The sequence below is a fragment of the Hemitrygon akajei genome, chromosome 13 (assembly GCF_048418815.1).
Source record: "Hemitrygon akajei chromosome 13, sHemAka1.3, whole genome shotgun sequence".
In the NCBI taxonomy this organism is placed as follows: domain Eukaryota; kingdom Metazoa; phylum Chordata; class Chondrichthyes; order Myliobatiformes; family Dasyatidae; genus Hemitrygon; species Hemitrygon akajei.
In genome coordinates, this window is record NC_133136.1 from 47,258,491 (window position 1) to 47,277,666 (window position 19,176).

The following is a 19,176-nucleotide window of genomic DNA, read 5'->3' on the forward strand; positions in this document are numbered from 1 at the left end:
TGGAGAAACTTCTATTAAAAATCTGTAAATAAAAAGTCAATCAAAGTCACAATCAAAATCAAATAAATCAAAGTCTCTAGCTGGCATATCCATTCGAATTTTAGTTGCAGTGAAGTATGATTTACAATTTTCATCTTCAAGGTATAATCACTAACTGGTTCACTGGAAATCCTGAACCATTTCCAGGTGGTCCTGCCCAGTCTTCAGCAACTCATAGGCAACATATGAAATCCGGAGAATGAGAAGACACTATCTCTACCAGTAAGTTGAATCGTCAGTCAGCAATAAAGAGAAAGAAATAGATAATATGCTTTACCATGAAAAGTCATTGTGCTCTTGGCCTCATATTACTAGTTGTGACAGCCACTGTTTGGTATGAAGTGTGTGCAAAATGTGCAGTGCTCATTCCATTTAAATGTACATAAAGTTCCCATATATGACTTAACAATGTTCATGTAGCCTAGGAAAGCCCATAGAAGTGTCCCAATTGCTTCCATCTGAAGGGCTCCATGAAAAGCAGATCAGATGAATGTCAGGTATTCAGGAATTACTACTACCTTTTCATCTGCCAAACATTAGACTGGCAGCGGGCATTTGAATGTCATTCCGGTCATTTCTTCTGTTTACCCTATTTTTAATATTAAAAAAGGCTCTAAATTTAAATGATCTGTTTGAACTTTTATACGAAAAGCCCTGCAGTTAAGATTGTTGAGCAATTGGTGCTGAATAATTATTCTAAATTACAAAATAAGACATTAAGACATATGAGCAAAATTAGGCCATTCTCCCCATTGAGACTGCTCTGCCAACTGATCATGGCTGATCCATTTCTTTCTGAACCCCATTCTCCTGCTTTCTCTCTGTAACCTATCATACCCCAACTTATCAATCTCTGCCTGAACTACACACAGTGACCTAGCCTCCACCTGTGACAACAAATTCCACAGATTCTGGCCGAGGAAATTCCTCCTAATCTCTGTTCTAAATGGACGTCCCTCTATTCTGAGATTGTGCCCTCTGTCCTAGACTCATCCACCATAGGAAACATCCTCTCCACATCCTTTCTATTTAGGCCTTTCAACATTCTATAGGTTTCAATGGAATTGCCCCCTCTTACTTCTAAATTCCAACAAGTACAAGGTGAGTGCCATCATAAGCTTCTCATATAATAAGCCTTTCATTTTTGAAATCAGTTTTGTGAAACGTCCTTCGAAACTTCCCCAATGTCAGCACAACATTTCTTAGATAAGGGGCCCAAAACTGCTCACAATACTCCAAGTGAGGGCTCACCAGTTCCCTATAAAGCCTCAGTATTGCATCCTTGTTTTTATATTCTAGTCCTCTCGAAATGAACGTTAATATTGCATTTGCCTTCCTCACCGACTCAACCTGCAAGTTTACCTTTAGGGGCTAGTGCAGAACAGTGCAGAGCACTGAAGTTATGCAGTTTGGCATTTGGGGATTTAACAACATTGGATTATTGTGCAACAACATTCAGCATCACATTACATAATTGCCTGTAATTGACGAAAGCCAAAGTTTCCAAAAAAAAAACATTTCAAATTCTTTCTTCTGAAGAGGAAATATCAGTGGTTAAGCTGCTTTTCAAACCTCAGTTAAATATGGGCCAATTCCTTGATTTGGCAAAGCATCTTCTTTCCTAATAGTTGTGAATCTTGGGGCAATGAAGTGCTGAACATCCACAAGTGGTGGACATGCTTGAATATCTTGCTCAAGTGTGTGGCCGCTCTGTGACAGCTGACAGACTTCTTACTCATTGGGAAGTGGATGAGGGTTGTAGGGAGGAACTGAAATAACAAGTGGTAGAAATCATTCCTGCTAGGCTCTCTAGTTAGGAGTCACAGGCTGTGGAGATCGCCAACAGGGAACCTAAGAAAGTCGGCTGTGTGCCTCGGCATTCCAATTGTGTGATCACTTCCCAAAAAGAAATCAAAGTCGCATGTTAAATTTATTATCAAAATATGTATACCATATACAACCTTGAGAATCATCTTCTTGCAGGCAGTCACAAAGCAAAGAAATAAAATGTAATCCACAAAAATCCTCTCACAACCAAGACCGACATTCAATGTACGAAAAAAGAACAGATCGCGCAAACAATAAAAAAGTTAAGAAAAAACAATAAACGGAATGTCGACTAACCCCCCCCCACCAACAACAAGTTTACTAGCAACTTGCATACAACCTTTAAGTAAAACAATTCAAAATAAAAGTTATTCCAAGATTCAAATCAACTCCATTCTGTTCCACCCAAGAAAAAATCTTATTCAATGCACAAGACTGGGTATTTTACCTGCACCTGCAGCTGATAGGCATCTTTGATCTTGTGGTCAAGTTGAGCTGATGATAAGAGCAGACCTTGTGGATTTATCTGAAATTCATTCCCGTCATTTCCGCCAATAATTGTAAAGATGAACGGAGGGCCGTTGTGTGAGGAATCCCTGTCGATCACCTGAAGCTGCAGCACACTGGATCCCATCTGCTTGTTTTCCTATATAAAAAAAGGTACAATTCATACATTGGAAGGAAGTGGATTCTCTGTATCTTGTTATATCAGTCTAGACCGTCTACACAGTGAGGATATACAGTGGATTCTGGTTAATTCTAACACATCAGGACCAGTACATTTTGGCCCAATTAGGCGGCTGCCCCAATTAGCTGAAATAGTTAAAAGGTATGTAAAAAAGTAAACTCATTTAACTGAGTAACACTTTTTGTATTTAAATAAAATACAGAATTAGAACACTACCTAATATTTATTGATGAAGGAACTCATCTGTTCTGTTCTTATGATTTCTTCAACAGACTACAGCTTTGTTGTGGTTTGAAGACTTATGTGCCATGATAATCTTGAGAGTTATGTTGGCTGGAATCAAGGCTTTATACTTTGACTCTTGGTAGTGTCACCCACACCAAGCAGGTCAAAGGGTAGAGGCCAAACTATGAGTGGTCCACTGGTCCTCTAGGTTCAGGGGTTCAACTCAGTGTAACAACCTTAACTAGGAAAACTAAATTCTTATGGAAACAACAATGAAGAATCCTTCTACATCTGAATGTGAATGGGGCCCCTCATCTTAGAAAAGATGTGCTGACATTTGAGAGGGTCCACAGAATGAAAGGGTTATCATAAGAGGAACGTTTGATGGTTCTGAGTCTGTACTTGCTGGAATTCAGAGGGATTGGGTGGGCGGGATCTCACTGAAACCTTTTGAATGTTGAAAGGCCTAGACAGAGTAGATGTGGAAAGGATGTTTCCCATAGTGGGATAGTTTAGGACAAGAGGACACAGCCTCAGGACAGAAGGGTGCCATTTCAAAACAGTATTGCAGAGAAATTTCTTTAGCCAAAGGGTGGTGAATTTGTTGACACATGCAGCTGTGGAGGTCAGGTCGTCGGGTGCATTTAAGGCAGAGATTGATAGGTTCTTGGCTGGACATGGCATCAAAGGATACAGGGAGAAGGCCGGGAACTGGGGTTTAAGAGGAGATAGAGAAAAGAATCAGCCGTGATCGAATGGCAGAGCAGACTCGATGGGCCAGATGGCCTAATTCTCCTCCTATGTCTTATGGTCTTATGACTGCCAATATTTTCAATTTCTTTGTAATTCCTAACTTGAAGTAGTGAAATCATTTCATTTTCAGTCCCAGCCGTTTCCAGCATCTGTAAGTGTCAATGCTTGAAGCCATGTTGAGGAAAACAGCTCTGAATTGTCTTACTGCGTATTTCTTGCCAACTATCAGTGGCAAAAGTCACTGTTTTTTAAAGGTAAACACACGCAGCTGACGCTATTTAGAAACTGATCACTCAAAGCACTGTGTAGTGACTAACAGCCATGTAAGCACAAATGACTTATGCTAGTTAGAGATGAGGAAATGTAAGTTTACTGATGGCAAGAAGTTTGATGGAATTACAGATAGCGCAGAGGGTTGCTGTATTTTGTGGTGGGACGTTGATAAGATGCAGTGCTGGGTGGAGAAGCAGCGGACAGAATTCAACCCAGAAAACTGGCAAGTAATTCACTTTGGAAGGTTGAATTTGAAGCTAGTACACAAAGACAATTGCAGGATCTTAACAGGGTGGAGGAACAGGGGGATCTGGGGTCCACCTCCACAGAACCCTCAAAGTTGCCACACAAGTTGATGAGATTGATAAGAAAGTGTACGTTGTGTTGGCCTTCACTAGTCATGGAATTTGAGTTCAAAAGCTGGGAAGTTATACTGCAGCTCAATAGAACCCTGGTTAGATCACACTTGGAGTATTGTCTTCAGACTGGTCATTTCATTATAAGAAGCATGTGGAAGCTTTAGAGAGGTTCCAGAGGAGATTTACTGGGATGCTGCCTGGACTAGTGAACATGTCTTATGAAGATAGGTTGAGCGAGCTAAGAATATTTCTCTTTGGACTGAAGGAGGATGAGTAGTGACTATATTTATAGATGTATACAAGATGATGAGGTATAGATGAGTGGATAGCCAGATGTTTTCCCAGGGTGCAAATGGCTAATACAGGAGGCATAGTTTTCAAGTGATTGGAGAAAAGTCTTGGGGGGGGGGGGGGGTGACGGGTGTCAGAGATAAGTTCTTTACACGGAGAGTGGCAGGTGTGTCGACACCCTGTCAAGGGTGGTGGGAGAGACAGATACATTAGGAGGAATTTAAGAAAGTCTTAGATCAGCATATGGATGATGACAAAATGGAGGGCTATGTAGGAGGGAAGGGTTACATTGATCTTAAGAGTAGGTTAAATTCTGGCACGACATTGTGGGCCAAAGGACCTGTATGGTGCTGTAATGTTCTATGCTCGAAATGCTACTGAGACTACCATAAACTTTTGTTGTTCTTACCTGAATGATGACACTATAGTTTGCCTGCAAGAACATGGGAGGATTATCATTGACATCAGCTACATCAATATTAACAGTGGTTGTGTTGAACCGAGGAGGAGTGCCGTTGTCTGAAGCTTGGACTGTCAGGGTATAGCCAGAAATCTAAGCCAGGAGAACAAAATGATCAAAAGTGCACTGGACCTACACATGATGAACAATGTCACACAAAGTAAGCATTTATCTTCCCTAATCCTTGATGTACAGAAACACACGCACACACACACACACACACACACACACACACAATTTATAAGATAACATAATCACATTCAAACACAAAAGAACTTTTGCTACTAATATATTTTCTATTTAATTTCTAATAATAATTTCTATCAAGAAAAATGTTTACAATTTAATGAACTTTTTTTTGTATCTTAAATAATTCTGTAGGAAAAATATTGACCATGTAAGATTAAATCAGGCAATGTACTCACTTTTTCTCTATCCAAATGTTGTGCTACTTTTATCTGCCCCTTGGTATTATCAATGGTGAATGGGCTTCCTTGATTGCCATTAATTATAGAATAGCGGACTTGGCTGTTTGATGGCCCATCCGAATCGTCTGCAATAACCTACAAGAAATGATATGCCCATTAGGATCACATTAATAAAACACTTGCAATATTTTTTTCTCTTGTAATCTAATTTGTTACCTCTTTTACCCAAGGCTGACAAAAGGTCACAGACCAGAGATGTTCTCCACAAACACTGCCTATACTGCCTATTCCGTTTTTTTAAAAAAGTTTTTATTTCTAATTTCCAGAACCAATTTTTTTTTTGATTTTCATATTAGCTATAATCTTTCATTATAAACTAACAAGACATGCCTAAGCAGGCCCCTTTTTGAAGGCTTCCTGTTATTAAATAATAATATAATGGGAACGTTCATACATTTAACATAATTTCTAAAAAGGATAACTGTATACAGAGAAAATTATACTTTGGTTCAAATGAAACAAAATTAAAACCTGCACCATAAGAGTCACAAAAACACTCAACTTCATATTTTCAATCTGATTAATTGGTGCAATAAAGCATGAAATAAGTCTGAATTAATTGGCATTTTATAACAGTATTTGTTTGTTTGTTTTGAATTAAAGTCAACAAAAGGGAAACAAGATGTTTGAAATATTAATTAAATACAAGTAGTCATATAAACAAGCTAATTATTGATTTAAAATAGATGAGGGAAATTCTACTCACAGAACTGTAATAATGTTCAACAATTTTTTACCCCTTAATTAGGACATAACTTGATTACTCTTAAAAATTTAAAAATGAGAAAATCTCACGTCTATAGGCCTGATTTCAGATCAGAAGACGGGGAAACCACAACAGCGCCTCTTTCACCTCATGGGCCCCCAAATCCTAAGAACTTTCTACAGGGGCACAATTGAGAGCATCCTGACTGGCTGCATCAGTGCCTGGTATGGGAACTGTACTTTCCCCAATCACAGGACTCTGCAGAGAGTGGTGTGGACAGCCCAGTGTATCTGTAGATGTGAACTTCCCACTATTGTATGTAATTAGTTTTGCTACAACAAGTGTATGGGACATTGGAAAAAAAGTTGAATTTCCCCATGGGGATGAATAAAGTATCTATCTATCTATCTATCTATCTATTCAGGACATTTACAAAGACAGGTGTGTAAAAAGGGCCCGAGGGATCATTGGGGACCAGAGTCACCCCAACCACAAAGTGTTCCAGCTGCTACCATCCTGGAAAACGGTACCGCAGGATAAAAGCCAGGACCAACAGGCCCTGGGACAGCTTCTTCCACCAGGCCATCAGACTGATTAATTGATGCTGATACAATTGTATTTCTATGCTATATTGACTGTCCTGTTGTACATACTATTTATTACAAATTACTATAAATTGCACATTGCACATTTACGAGGGGTTTGATCAGTTCATGCCCTAAGGTAGGAGGAGTCAATTTTGGAAAACCTAACACATTTATTTCAACATAGTCCCCTCCGACATTTACACACTTAGTCCAGCGGGCGTGGAGCATACGGATCTTGGACCTCCAGGAAGTGTCCACAGCAGGGGTAATTGATAAGTTCGTGGCCTAAGGTAGAAGGAGATGAGTTATACAGCTCTCGTTACATGCACATGCAGTTCAACTCTTTGAGTGATTATGCAAAAAGTTTGAAGTTAATAACTCATCAGGGGTGATTGATAAGTTCATGGCCCACAGTAGGAGATGTTATTAACTTCAAACTTACTGCATAATCACTCAAAGAGTTGACCTGCATGTGCATGTAACGAGAGCTGTATAACTCATCTCCTTCTCCCTTAAGCCACAAACTTATCAATCACCCATCTGTTGACACTTTCTGGAGGTCCAAGATCCCTATGCTCCACAGCTACTGGACGAAGTGTGTAAATGTAGGACAGGACTATGTTAAAAAATAAATGTGCTAGGTTTTCTATAATTGACTCCTGCTACCTTAGGCCATGAACATATCAATCACCCCTCATATTATAAATCACTATAAATTGCATATTTATATGGAGACGTAACATAAAGATTCCCCGTCTTCCCCAATGTATCTGAAGGATGTCAATTCAACCAGCTTGTAGAAAGCACGCAAAGGAGCTGGAGTAACCCAGCAGGACCATGGAGGGAAGTGGACAGTCAACATTTCTGGTTGAAATTGTTGATCAGGTCTGGAGAGAAAGAGGGGAGAGAGCCAGTAAAAAGGTTAGCTTGAGGAGGAGGGGTAGTGTTGATCGCTGCGTATTGGGAGGGGAGGGGCTTGCTGTACCGACTCACAAGAGGGACACCTGATTAGATCAGAAAATGCTCTGGCAATGATGAGTTTGCTGAAGTCGGGGGGGGGGGGTAGATTAAGCTGACAAATGGGGTTTCCAATGCTAACCCAAAATCGGCTCAAGGAGCTCCCCTGGAATTCATGCTGATGCAGACTTCACAGGGAAGCTGAAAGTGGGATCTCTGGCTCAGACCACTCAAATGCCGCTGAGAAGTTGCAGGAGGGAGCCAGGTTTGCATCAGTGGAAACCACTGTACCATGTAGGAAGTTCGAGCATTTGGAGCTGGGGCAAAAACTGGAAACTGTTATTCCACAATGTCCCAATATTTACAAAGAAAATGGACTACATAGCAAAACAAAATTAATTGCTGAACACATTTGTTTGAAATAGGGTGCAACTCCACTCAAAGTCTGCATGTACAGTACACAAAAAAAAATTCCTCCAGTGCTGTCTCTCATAATCAAGTGATCTATTAAAATATTTCTGGCCTTAGTATCGCTGGCTACCACATGAAATAGATTATAAACAGCTGTTCAAATACAGGTAATATATTAAAAATTATTTAACTATGCCATTAATACAGTTAATGATAAACATGATTAGCACTTGATATATAATTTTCCAGCAACATCATTTTTTCATTGTTCAAAACAAATAACCAACTTTGTTAATTAAAAATGAAAGAAATAATCAATATCCAACAGCTCTCTATTCATCCTCAATTTCATCTTTTTCTACTTGGATCAGTTTGGCCTTTTTCCCTCAATTTTCTCCGAGTAATGGGCTGAGGAATAGTAAAAAAAATCAACTCACCTTACAGAAATATCTGACTCTCTTAAAATCATGGATTATACTTAGTGACATAATTGTGGTAACCACTACCCTAGGACCATGGAAATCACTGGGAAATTGGGCTTAAATTATGCAGGACCCTGTGCTGGAAATACTATGTTTTACAACAACAGCAACCAATAATTACAGTCCTTCGTATCAAAAATAGAAAAGTTAAATAATTCAAAGTGCACTGAACTTAGACAGAAATTATTTGCATTATTTAATTGAAGCTTATGTATTTTGGAATATAAATTTATCTATCAGGAACAGTTAGGCAATTAAGCCTGCTCTACCCACAATTCACGATTAATTAAGTTATAATGAATTATCCTCCTCTGCCACCTGCTCCACTGGTTGATACAAACCGATGTTAGATAGGTGATTGAAAATGCTGCTGCATGTTTTTCTAACCTCAATTTATTTCCTAATCACTATCAATGCAATTTGAAAGTGCCCAGTGACAGCAAAAGCCTAATTCCCCATTGCCTGCTTCACATAGCGAATATTAGATCAAAAGTGCTTCATTGTTTAAAACCGTGCCTTGCTTAATATTTCTGAATTACTGATTGCCTCTCTGATCATGTCTTCCAACTGTTACGTTTTGCCTCATTCTGCAACGCATCTTCCTCAGTCTTCTCTGAAAATAAAACATTTCATTTGAGATACTTGGTGTAAATAACTCTGGTTACTCTCATCTGTATCCTTCCTGTTACATTAATCTTCTTATTTTCCTCAATACTTGATTACTACTCTTTATGTTGAGCAGGCAGCAGATAGCAAAGAATAGTGATAAATGCAATATATATCTACAGCTAACCAGAATTTCAAATACTTAGAATAAATAATGCAGCAGAGGTAGTTTGCAAAGTTAATTAGCAGAGGTTATATGGAATCAATGGTAATATGTAGTTTAGTTTGTGCTAAAAAAAACCCATCAAAGTTTGCGTTCTTGTTCTTTTTAAGCTATTAAAGTATTTCTTTGTCTAAATGAAGAATTATCTGGTAAGTGTTTGAACTTACTGTAACAACCAGCTGTCCCAAAGGAGCATCTTCACTTATCACTGCCATGTATACGTCGTGACTAAATTTAGGAGTGTTGTCATTGATGTCTGTCACATTAATATTCACTGTTGCCACATCATTAAGTGAAGGTGTTCCACCATCCGTGACTTCAACTGTCAAATAATATTCATGCGAGGTCTCAAAGTCCAGACTTGAGAGCACAAAAATAGCACCTAATGGAAATCAAATGGCAAATTAATAGAAAGGGGAAAAAACTCCATAACAGCCTTACAGAAATTAACTTTGAAAACGCTGTGTAACTTTCCATGTATTTTGCTGAGCAAATTATTCTCAATGTATCCGCAATAATCATATAGGCAAAATGATACCTGTGTTTGGATCAATGCTGAATTTCCCATGTTCGTTGCCACTGATGATGGAATAGGTAATGTCTGCATTGGCCTCAGCATCTTTACTGGCTGCAAATACCTGAAGCACCTCAGTTCCCAAAGGAGTATTCTCAGGAAGTGTAGCTAGGTACTCCCTGTACTCAAATACAGGTGGGTTGTCATTGATGTCCAGCACAGAAACCAGCACAGTACATAAGGATGACAGCTTTTTCAGAGCTCCCTGATCAGTGGCCTTCACGGTAAGAACATATGAAGCTTGGAGCTCTCGATCTAATGGTTTCTCCAAACTAATAATTCCAGACAACTCATCAATGGAGAAATGATCGTTTGCAGAATCCGTAAGTGAATAAAGCACCTTACGATTCAAACCTATGTATTAAAATTTAGAAAGAAATAGGGTTTTATCAATTTCATTACCTCAACATAAAGATCATTTGAAAAACTAAGACAGAATGTTTCATGCTTGTAATTGTATTGTCTCAGTGAAAATAAAAGTCAATACATTTAACGAACAGAAGTGGGCAACTTGCATTGGCTTAACACTTCAAAATTTATAATGTACTACTTGACTTTTACATTGTACATTATATACATAAGGCAGTACACTATGCTTAGCTTCCGTTTACTCCTAAATGTAGAAATCCACAAAAACACATGCAGTTTTAACAAACAATCAAATTAGTGGAAGTGCAATGAAATTTGCAAAGTATTTTTTAATTTACCTGTGCACTTTGAGAAAATGCCCCAAAAATGTTAACACTCATTTTGAGTATCTAAAATTTGTATTTTATTTTTAAAGAAGAGTATCTTGTTTTCAGAACGAAAACCAAGTGCACACATATTTGTGAACACAATTCCTTTCTGTAGTGATTCATTAGACTGGAAGTAGTTTCAAGACAATTGGTTCTGAACAGGCTGTCACTATTCTATCTTTCTCATCAAGGTTATTAGTAATTCCATGCTAGATATACCTACTTACCTTGAAGTGGCTCAACGCTTTATACATGTAGACTCAGTACATTTATACGTGCAGATAGCTTAAATGTAATTTGGGCAAATCAGAATTTGGTAAATTAGGTTTAGTGACGCCAAATTTGGCAATGTTTTTTACAGAATTTATTTTTCACCTTTATTTTTGTTCTATAATCTGTAACACTTAACAGTATAGATAATGCCTCTAGCTGCTATGCAAATTTCAATGTCTATGGATGGTTATGGTAAGAGTTTAACATCATTTTGAAGATATGCCAGTGAACTAGACACAATTATAAATTGCTGGGATGACATCCAGTATATTGTATATAAGTATGTATTTATGAGAAAGCTAGCTATAGAATTCCAATGTTGTTTTCATGTGCAATATTTTAATTTTTTATTTTATTTGGAGATACAGCATGGGATAGGCCCTTCTGCCCAACAAACTGCACCACTCTGGAAACCATCTATTAACCCTCGCCTAATCACAGCACGATTTACAATAACAAATGAACTTAATAACTGGTAAGTCACTGCACTGGGCAGGAAAATGGAGCACCAAGAGGAAACCAATGCATTCCACAGGAAGGGTATAAAAACTCCTTGCAAAAGACATCAGATTTGATCTCAGAACTCTTGACACCATGAGCGGTAATAGTGTTATGCTACTATAGTGGTTATTTTCATTTTTCTGTTTTAATAAACTAATGTTACTTTTTAAAAAAAACTTCACTGTTAAAGCTACTCCAAAATTAAAACGTTTTTATTGGTGACCCCAAAACTATATTTCATTATTAATAAATTGTAAACATACCAGACTTATCCTGCTTATGCTACAAGATGCATTATTTGACTGAAATATACTGAGGGACTCTTTGATGTATAATTCATCAACTGGTATCAAAATTTTGAACAGCTTAATTTGCACATTTAAAGAATAACTACTGCTGGAATAATTTTACATTTACTGAAAGAACTAGGAAATTAACATATGCATAAAATCAGTGCTGAATCTGCACGATCAGCAATTTATTGGATTTATGCAAATATTGTTGAGGCTCATGGTTCCTCCAGAATGCAGTTTGTTTCATGCGCAGGATTGTATCAACATCACGTAAGATACAAATACATCGATAATTACAATCAGCAAATCTGGCTAACAATTATCATTCCTGGTAAGCTTTCACTTGCAAAATTTACCTGGGTTAACTCCTAAGCTTCTGATTCCACTACATTTTAACAGCCTTTCAGTGACAAAATCCGGTGCTGACAAGAACTCGGATTTAATCTGAGATATCACCAGAATTATTACTGTGGGTGATCGCGTTGGATGTTCCTCGTTGTGATCACAAGGCTGTGTTGGACATTGATAATGTAAGATGCCACAGGCCTGTTTCCCTTGTTTGGTGGAACAACAGGCGATGTGGGAGCTGCCTAGCCTCAGCCGCACTGAGGACCAGATCTCAGGCCGCGGCCTTGCCTGCAGCTGCAGTCTGGGAGAGGAGACACCAGAGCTGGTACAGCATGGCATCCATGCATCTCCCATCGGCGCTGCTCTCTAGTGTTTGATCGGTAGAGTGATAAGCTGAATTGTAGTGCTGGGAACTATACCCATCAATTTGCGGGACATGTCACTCCGGGTCTTGGGCTATATAATTGGCTTTTTTTTTTTGCTTAACTTTTTTTTTGTTCGTTATTTTTAATGTGCTGTGTATATTTTGCACCTTGGACCCAGGGGGATGTTGTTTTGTTTGACTGTATCCATGTACGGTTGAATGAAAATTAAACCTGATTTGATTATTCATGTTTGTATTTTACCATCATATCCATTCCATTCACAATGATTCTTTTAAAGATACAGCTAAAATGAAGTAGAAGAATAAAGTATTCCCAGGCACTATTATTTGCTTGGAGTATTATGTACTTGACTAGGATTATGACAGTATTCCCTTTTCCAAGCAGAGATATAACAAAAGATCAAGTATGAGTGTGTCACCTATAGTCACTTAAAGATAACTCAATAAAGTCTGAACAGTGCTCTGTTCAGATCTTCAATTCATTCTACCGTTCAATGACATCATGACCCATCAGTACCACAATGCCTTTGATCCATATCGTAATAGTCCTAATACAATGGGCAAGTTAGCATATCTACAACCAAATTATGAATACATCTACTCATGTCCCTCTTATTTGGTTTAATTCTAAGATCGTGATTTTCTGTTCTGAAATTCTCTGCAAATTACTTCCTGGTATCAAAGTCCTTCAATTTCTCTCACATTACTTCGAAAACATCAATGATAACTCCTTGGCCCTCAAATAGAAGTCAAATATATGCATCCCATCCTCACTGTGATGTTTTTAACCTCAAACTACCTCTGTTGCTACTACCTAAAAACAGGATTTGCTTTTCTGAGGTGTGGTGTCTAAAATTGAACAAAAAATTCAAGATCATATCTAACCAAGTGAGCCACGACAAGATCAAAGGCCCACTTCCTCTGAGTTGCAAAATTTTTAACATAAATGGTATATTCCATTGGCACTCCTGCAATGTGAAAACTTGCTTAATATGTACGTTATTCACAACCAACAAGAAACACTATATTAATATAACTGATATGTGTATACACGTACACACATATACATTTCTAGATGATTCTTCATCCTGGTAACAATGTAAAAAATGTCTTAGTCTCTGGTAAACGTGCTGTACAATACTGGTAATTTAGTCGCACTGGACTTGACCATACCTGCATCTGGATCAGTAGCTTGAACTCTTGTCAGCAATGTTTTATTGGCCGTGTTTTCAAAAACAGATACAGTGTATGGATCAGATGAAAAGACTGGTGCATTATCATTCACATCCTCCAGTGTAATAACAATATCAGTCTGGCAGGAACGGCCACCTCCATCAGTAGCTTTCACCAGAAGATTATAAACCGCTTGCTGCTCACGATCAAGTGGAGCTAATGTTTTTAATTCACCTAATATTTAAGCAGAATACAAGTTAATTACAGAAGTAGCTATTGGAAGAAAAATGTTCATATTTGACATCTGGCCTCTTAACTAATTTTAGCACTCAGATAATTGTTTGGTTGAATAATCTCCCATTATTTAATGATGCCATGTGATTTATTAAAAGTATTATATACCTTTACCTAAACAGTTAATATCCACTCCGTAAATTAACAATTAATTACCGGTAGATTAATGATATTTCCAGCAAACATGACAATACTACTGTAAAAAAAAAGGAGAGCTCATAGCATATCATCATGGAATGTTAAGGATCCAAAACAAACAAAAGCATCCTTTCTCTCTAAAACTGAACTGCGCATTTTCTCTCACCAGTGACAGAATCTAATCTGAATTTCTCTGCTCCGGTTCCGTGGAGTGTGTAAGTGATTTCTCCATTTGAACGTATATCTGCATCTTCAGCCAAAACCACCAGGATTAATTTGGCAGAAGGAACATCCTCCGCTATGGTCTCAGCATACAATGTCTAAAAAGAAAATAAATTTCATTTATATCTAAGTGACTGCCTCATCTGCCAAAATACCTCATAACAGATATGAAGAAGTACTTCTAAATATCTTGATCTTTACAGGGCCATCATTGACAGGGAATATTTTAAGAGTCTACTAAATTAAATTTATTTTGTTATTTTTCTTTCCTTATTTTCCCCAGTCAGCCTTAATTTTGGTTTCACACGTCTTTACATATAGAGCTAACTGCCACTGATATGATGGTGTAAAGCCATATGTTATGGAAGATCTTACTGTGATTATCAATATATCTAAACCAGGTTACCCAATATTTTAAAACCATGTTATTGTACATTGTATGTGAAATCAGAAAGCCTGCCTAAGAATTGTGTCAACTAAGAATGAAGAATGGGGAACAACCTGATACACTTAAAGATTAGCGTTATTTGCCAAATATACATTGAAACACTAAGTGAAATGTGTTGTTTGCCTCATTTCAAATCAGCAAGGATGTGCTGGGATGGCCACAAGTGTCACATTGCATCTGGTGCCACTGTAGCTTGCCCACAATTTAATAATCCTAAACCATACACGTCTGGAATGCTGCAGAAACTCAAGGCACCTGGACGAAACTCAGGCAGTCAAGGGGAGGACATACAAACTGCTTAGTGGCAGGATTCAAATCCCATCTTACTGCTGGCAATGTCAAGTGTTGTGCTAACTGTAAACCTTTAAGTTAAAAGTTCATTTTAAAGTTATAGACTTTTAAAGTTAATCGACTTTAATTAACTTGTATGAACTTATAGTGGAGGCTGATTGAGAAAACTTGACGAGTCATATTTGATCCCCGGGCAGTAAATGATACTATGTTGTGCAGCTGCTGAGAAAGTAAATTACTTTTTAGAAATTTATTTAGTGCTTAAGGCATTCCAATTCAAATGTGAGCACAGTAATTCATTGTGGAATATCTAGAAGTGGATGCAGCTATAAGATTAGCACATATGCGTCCATTAATTAATATAATTTGACACATGAAAATTTTACACAGCAAGAAGCATAAATTTCTAGTCACATATTTTAAGCGTATATACTAGTGAGCAGACAGATCTTTAATATGGATCAATGAAAGGGTAAAATACAGATTGAACAGAAAATTTTAAATGTGTGAATTATGTTTCTTGTTGACCTTGATGAAATACAAGTCTGACTTCAACAAGGTTAAGCACTGTACCTCACAAAATTGTTTGTTTGTAAACTGAAGCATACTAATTCTATCCTGGTATGTATCATTTCTGGAACATTTGGCTACCTACCCTGCAAAACACACAATGAATTAAAATGAGATCAGACTACAGGATGATTATTAGACAATCCTTCAGATTATAACCGATTTATTTACTTTGAAGATCTTCAAAGATCTTCTTGATCTTCAAAGTGAGAATTGCTAATAACGAAGAATGCAACTGCACTACATGCAAGTGACATGGCATATTTTTGTATGCAGATATATAATTGAGCAGCCTTGTGAGACTAATGAGAACATTCTGCAAAAAAACTGAAAACTACATAAATTAGGGATTTAACACAGTAAGTCTTCTTAAGAAAAAATGATAATTGACACCTATTAACATAAAATAATTAGGGCAGATGACTGAAAGCTTACCATTGTGTTTTAGAAGTAAAGTAGATTCTGACTATCTGGGCCGTTGGTTAATTGGGGCAGTCGCTATTTGGAGCTCTTAAAGAGCAAAATCTAATTGAGTAGCTAGCCAGGATTCCCTTCATCTGTTGGGAACACTATGGTGCTTAATTAGGACAGGAGACTTGCTGAACAGCTTCAGTCGTGTGCACTTGCATGGGTATTAGACACGACACTGAGCTTAGAGTGAACAGTATTTAAATAGCAGCAGTTGGGGCTGTTTGTGTTCAAAAAGTAGTGATTTTTTTGCCACTGATATTTGGCACGAAATAAGCAGTAACACAATTCACAACTGTTCGCTCACTGTAGTTTCAAACATTTAGGCAAAAAGATGCAAGAAATGGCTGGGAGTAAAAATGAACAAATGAGGAAATACGAAGAATTTAACAATCATCTTGAATGTAACAGGGCAGTCCATTACCTGCACTAGGTGTTTATTGTGATTTTGCTTATCTACAGCCAATCTAAAGAACACGGTGGAGTACACTGGCTGAATTGCTCCTTTGATAATGATTAGGGACTAACACACAGAGTTATAGAACTGTGTTAATATCGGTAGTACCCTAACTCGTTCTGTGCTTAATTTGAGAACAGAATTTGTCACTCGGTAAAATGGTAGTTTGTCTTTTTAACAATTTATAGAAACTCTGGCTAATTAGAGCAGCCGAGGTACCTCAATGGAAAAAGATTCTGGGAACAAATTCAGAGATTAAAGCCTTTGTGGAACAATTAAAATTAATGGTATATAGGTCAGATTTGAAAAGTTGCAAGGTTGCAATCGGGAAGGTTTCAGGAACGGTAAAGTTTCCGTTTACCGGTCCAAGACCACAGAATTGAACCAAGTTCGAAGCCTGTAGTAAATGCAAACCAGCTAAGAAACAGAGAAAATGGGCGATTCCAAGATCATGGGTGTTTTAATTTGGTCAGAGAGAGTATCCGGGGAAGAAGTGGAAGCAGGGGAACAAGAGCTCATTTGTGCTTCTGCAAAATTACAGCCTCAGAATGGTTGGAGGAAATTTCTACTAAACAAGTGATTCGAAAAACAGTCAGACAATACAAAAATAGGATGGACATGAAGAAAAGTGAGGCTGAGTGGATGCTGACACACGTCTGGAAACCAATAAATGATTTAATTAAATTTTGTCAAGGACCAGCAAACAGGTTAGAAAACAGCAGGGCCTAAGTTCGATCCTTTGGGCAGATTAGAAGTCATTTTAATAATTAATTTACACCCTTAAGGACAAGTTGATGATACAGATTAAACAGTGATAGGACTTATTTTCTAGCATGAAGCTTTTTTTAATTGAGACATGCAATAATATCTCCTTAAAGCATAAGACTGATTAATAATCACAACAATGGGATAATAATAGAACACAGCATGACTTTTTTTTTCCTCTTTCAGCCAAAGAAAATTTCAATGCATGACCGTGTGAAGTGAATTTAAAAGAGCGTGAGATTTGATGTAATTTTGCCCGAAGTGGCTGTGAACAGCTACCTGCCTTTACCTATCAGAGAAAAGGACACAAGTATACACTTGGCATTTGGGGCTCCATCATTTTCAATATGCCAAATACTGTCAAAGCTGAGGTCCTGTGCAACATAATGTCATCACACTAAAGGTTCGGAACAATTTGATCCTCATGCCTGTTCTTTGAGCTTGACTTGAAGGATCAACAAGCAGATTTCCAGCTCACTACTTGACTGCAGTTCACACGATACCTTTGAACACCCTGAGGAATCCAGTGCTGCAGTATAATTGGGGAACAGCGCCAGCCAGTTTAGGCCTATCTTACTTGTATAGAATTCTGAGGAGACAATTGGGAATGTGCCCTGGCTATTAATTTACTGCATAAACGTGAAAAACTTACCACAGAAAATGTCACTCTAGTACCCCAACATTTCCAAAATGATCAGCAGAGGACACTACACCACCAGAAAAAGCTACATTTATTGTTGAGCTTGATTTAATGATCACCAATGATCTCAGGGAGCATGGACGTGCATCACAGCAAACGGTGGGCAAAGTGGGTCTGAGAGTGGGAGCAGGGACTTCTCAGCTCTATGCCCCATGTTAAGAGCACACTAGAATTGCTTTGTGGGCTCAAAAGGTGCCATTATTCCTTCTCCTCTAAACTCCAAACTGGAAACCTAAGCACATTTTGAAGCATCTCTGGCTGTCAGCTTAACATTTCAACTGTTGCAGGGCTGTAGGTTTCATCTTTAATAATTTGTTTCAGCCCTGAATAACTGGAAGTCACCTGAGACAGCACAGTGCTCATTTCACCTTCAGCACACAACAAACACAACAGTTTGCAATAAACCTGGCTCACTGCAAGTTTTTGTAAAATCACATAGCCCTGAATCTTACTTCTCCTTTCATCTCAGAAATAGATTAATATCCAGCACTAAATGTACAAAAATGCACCTTTAGCAAGATAAAACAAAAATTTTCACCTAATGTCAATATTTCTTTCTTGGTTAAGACTAATTCAGAATAAAAATGTTAGGCTGCGAGACTGTGCTCGGGAAGCCAATGAAGACAAATCAAAAGATTTAATACAAATTGTGAGAATAATATTGGAATATAACATTTAATTGGGAAAACAACAGCAGTTAATCAGGAGCTGGGACTCAAACTGCAGAGAAACCAAAGAGAAGAAATCATGCAACTGTCAATATGCAACAATGAGATTCTTGAAAATGTGCTGTGGTTTAACAAGACTATTACTAAGAAAACAAAATGGTTCTTCTTGTCACAAAAGCTTTTAACCCTCTATGAATCCGATCCAGCATATCACTCACAGTAGTATTGTTCTCAGTTGAGTAATATCATCTGCTTGATACATCTTATGTTTGTCCCTGAATCAGATTTGATGCTTCATCTAAGGTTTAAAATGCTGAATTGTCCTTCAGTACAATTTCTAGAACGATTGAAATCTACAAAATAACAAAGCTAACTCTCACTACGATTGTAAAATTTCATGTTTAAAATAAAAGTTAACTGGTACAGCAAATTCAAAATTGAGATTTTTTTTCTTACTGTAAAATGCATTCCGTGTGTGCATAGAACTCCCTGCCAG

The 19,176-nt window shown here is 37.7% G+C and overlaps 1 protein-coding gene across 7 annotated transcripts in view; it reads right to left on the reverse strand.

Annotated features, from left to right (window-relative positions):
* fat1a (FAT atypical cadherin 1a) overlaps window positions 1-19,176 on the reverse strand; it is a 183,803-nt gene that overhangs the window by 23,747 nt on the left and 140,880 nt on the right. For all 7 annotated transcript variants that reach the window (XM_073064547.1, XM_073064549.1, XM_073064552.1 and 4 more), the window contains exons 12-18: window positions 14,258-14,411; window positions 13,660-13,893; window positions 9,914-10,303; window positions 9,543-9,757; window positions 5,341-5,478; window positions 4,865-5,008; window positions 2,315-2,512 (exon numbers count right to left, since the gene is read on the reverse strand). In XM_073064547.1, coding sequence (XP_072920648.1) covers window positions 2,315-2,512; window positions 4,865-5,008; window positions 5,341-5,478; window positions 9,543-9,757; window positions 9,914-10,303; window positions 13,660-13,893; window positions 14,258-14,411 — 1,473 coding nt within the window. The remainder of the gene's footprint in view (window positions 1-2,314; window positions 2,513-4,864; window positions 5,009-5,340; window positions 5,479-9,542; window positions 9,758-9,913; window positions 10,304-13,659; window positions 13,894-14,257; window positions 14,412-19,176) is intronic.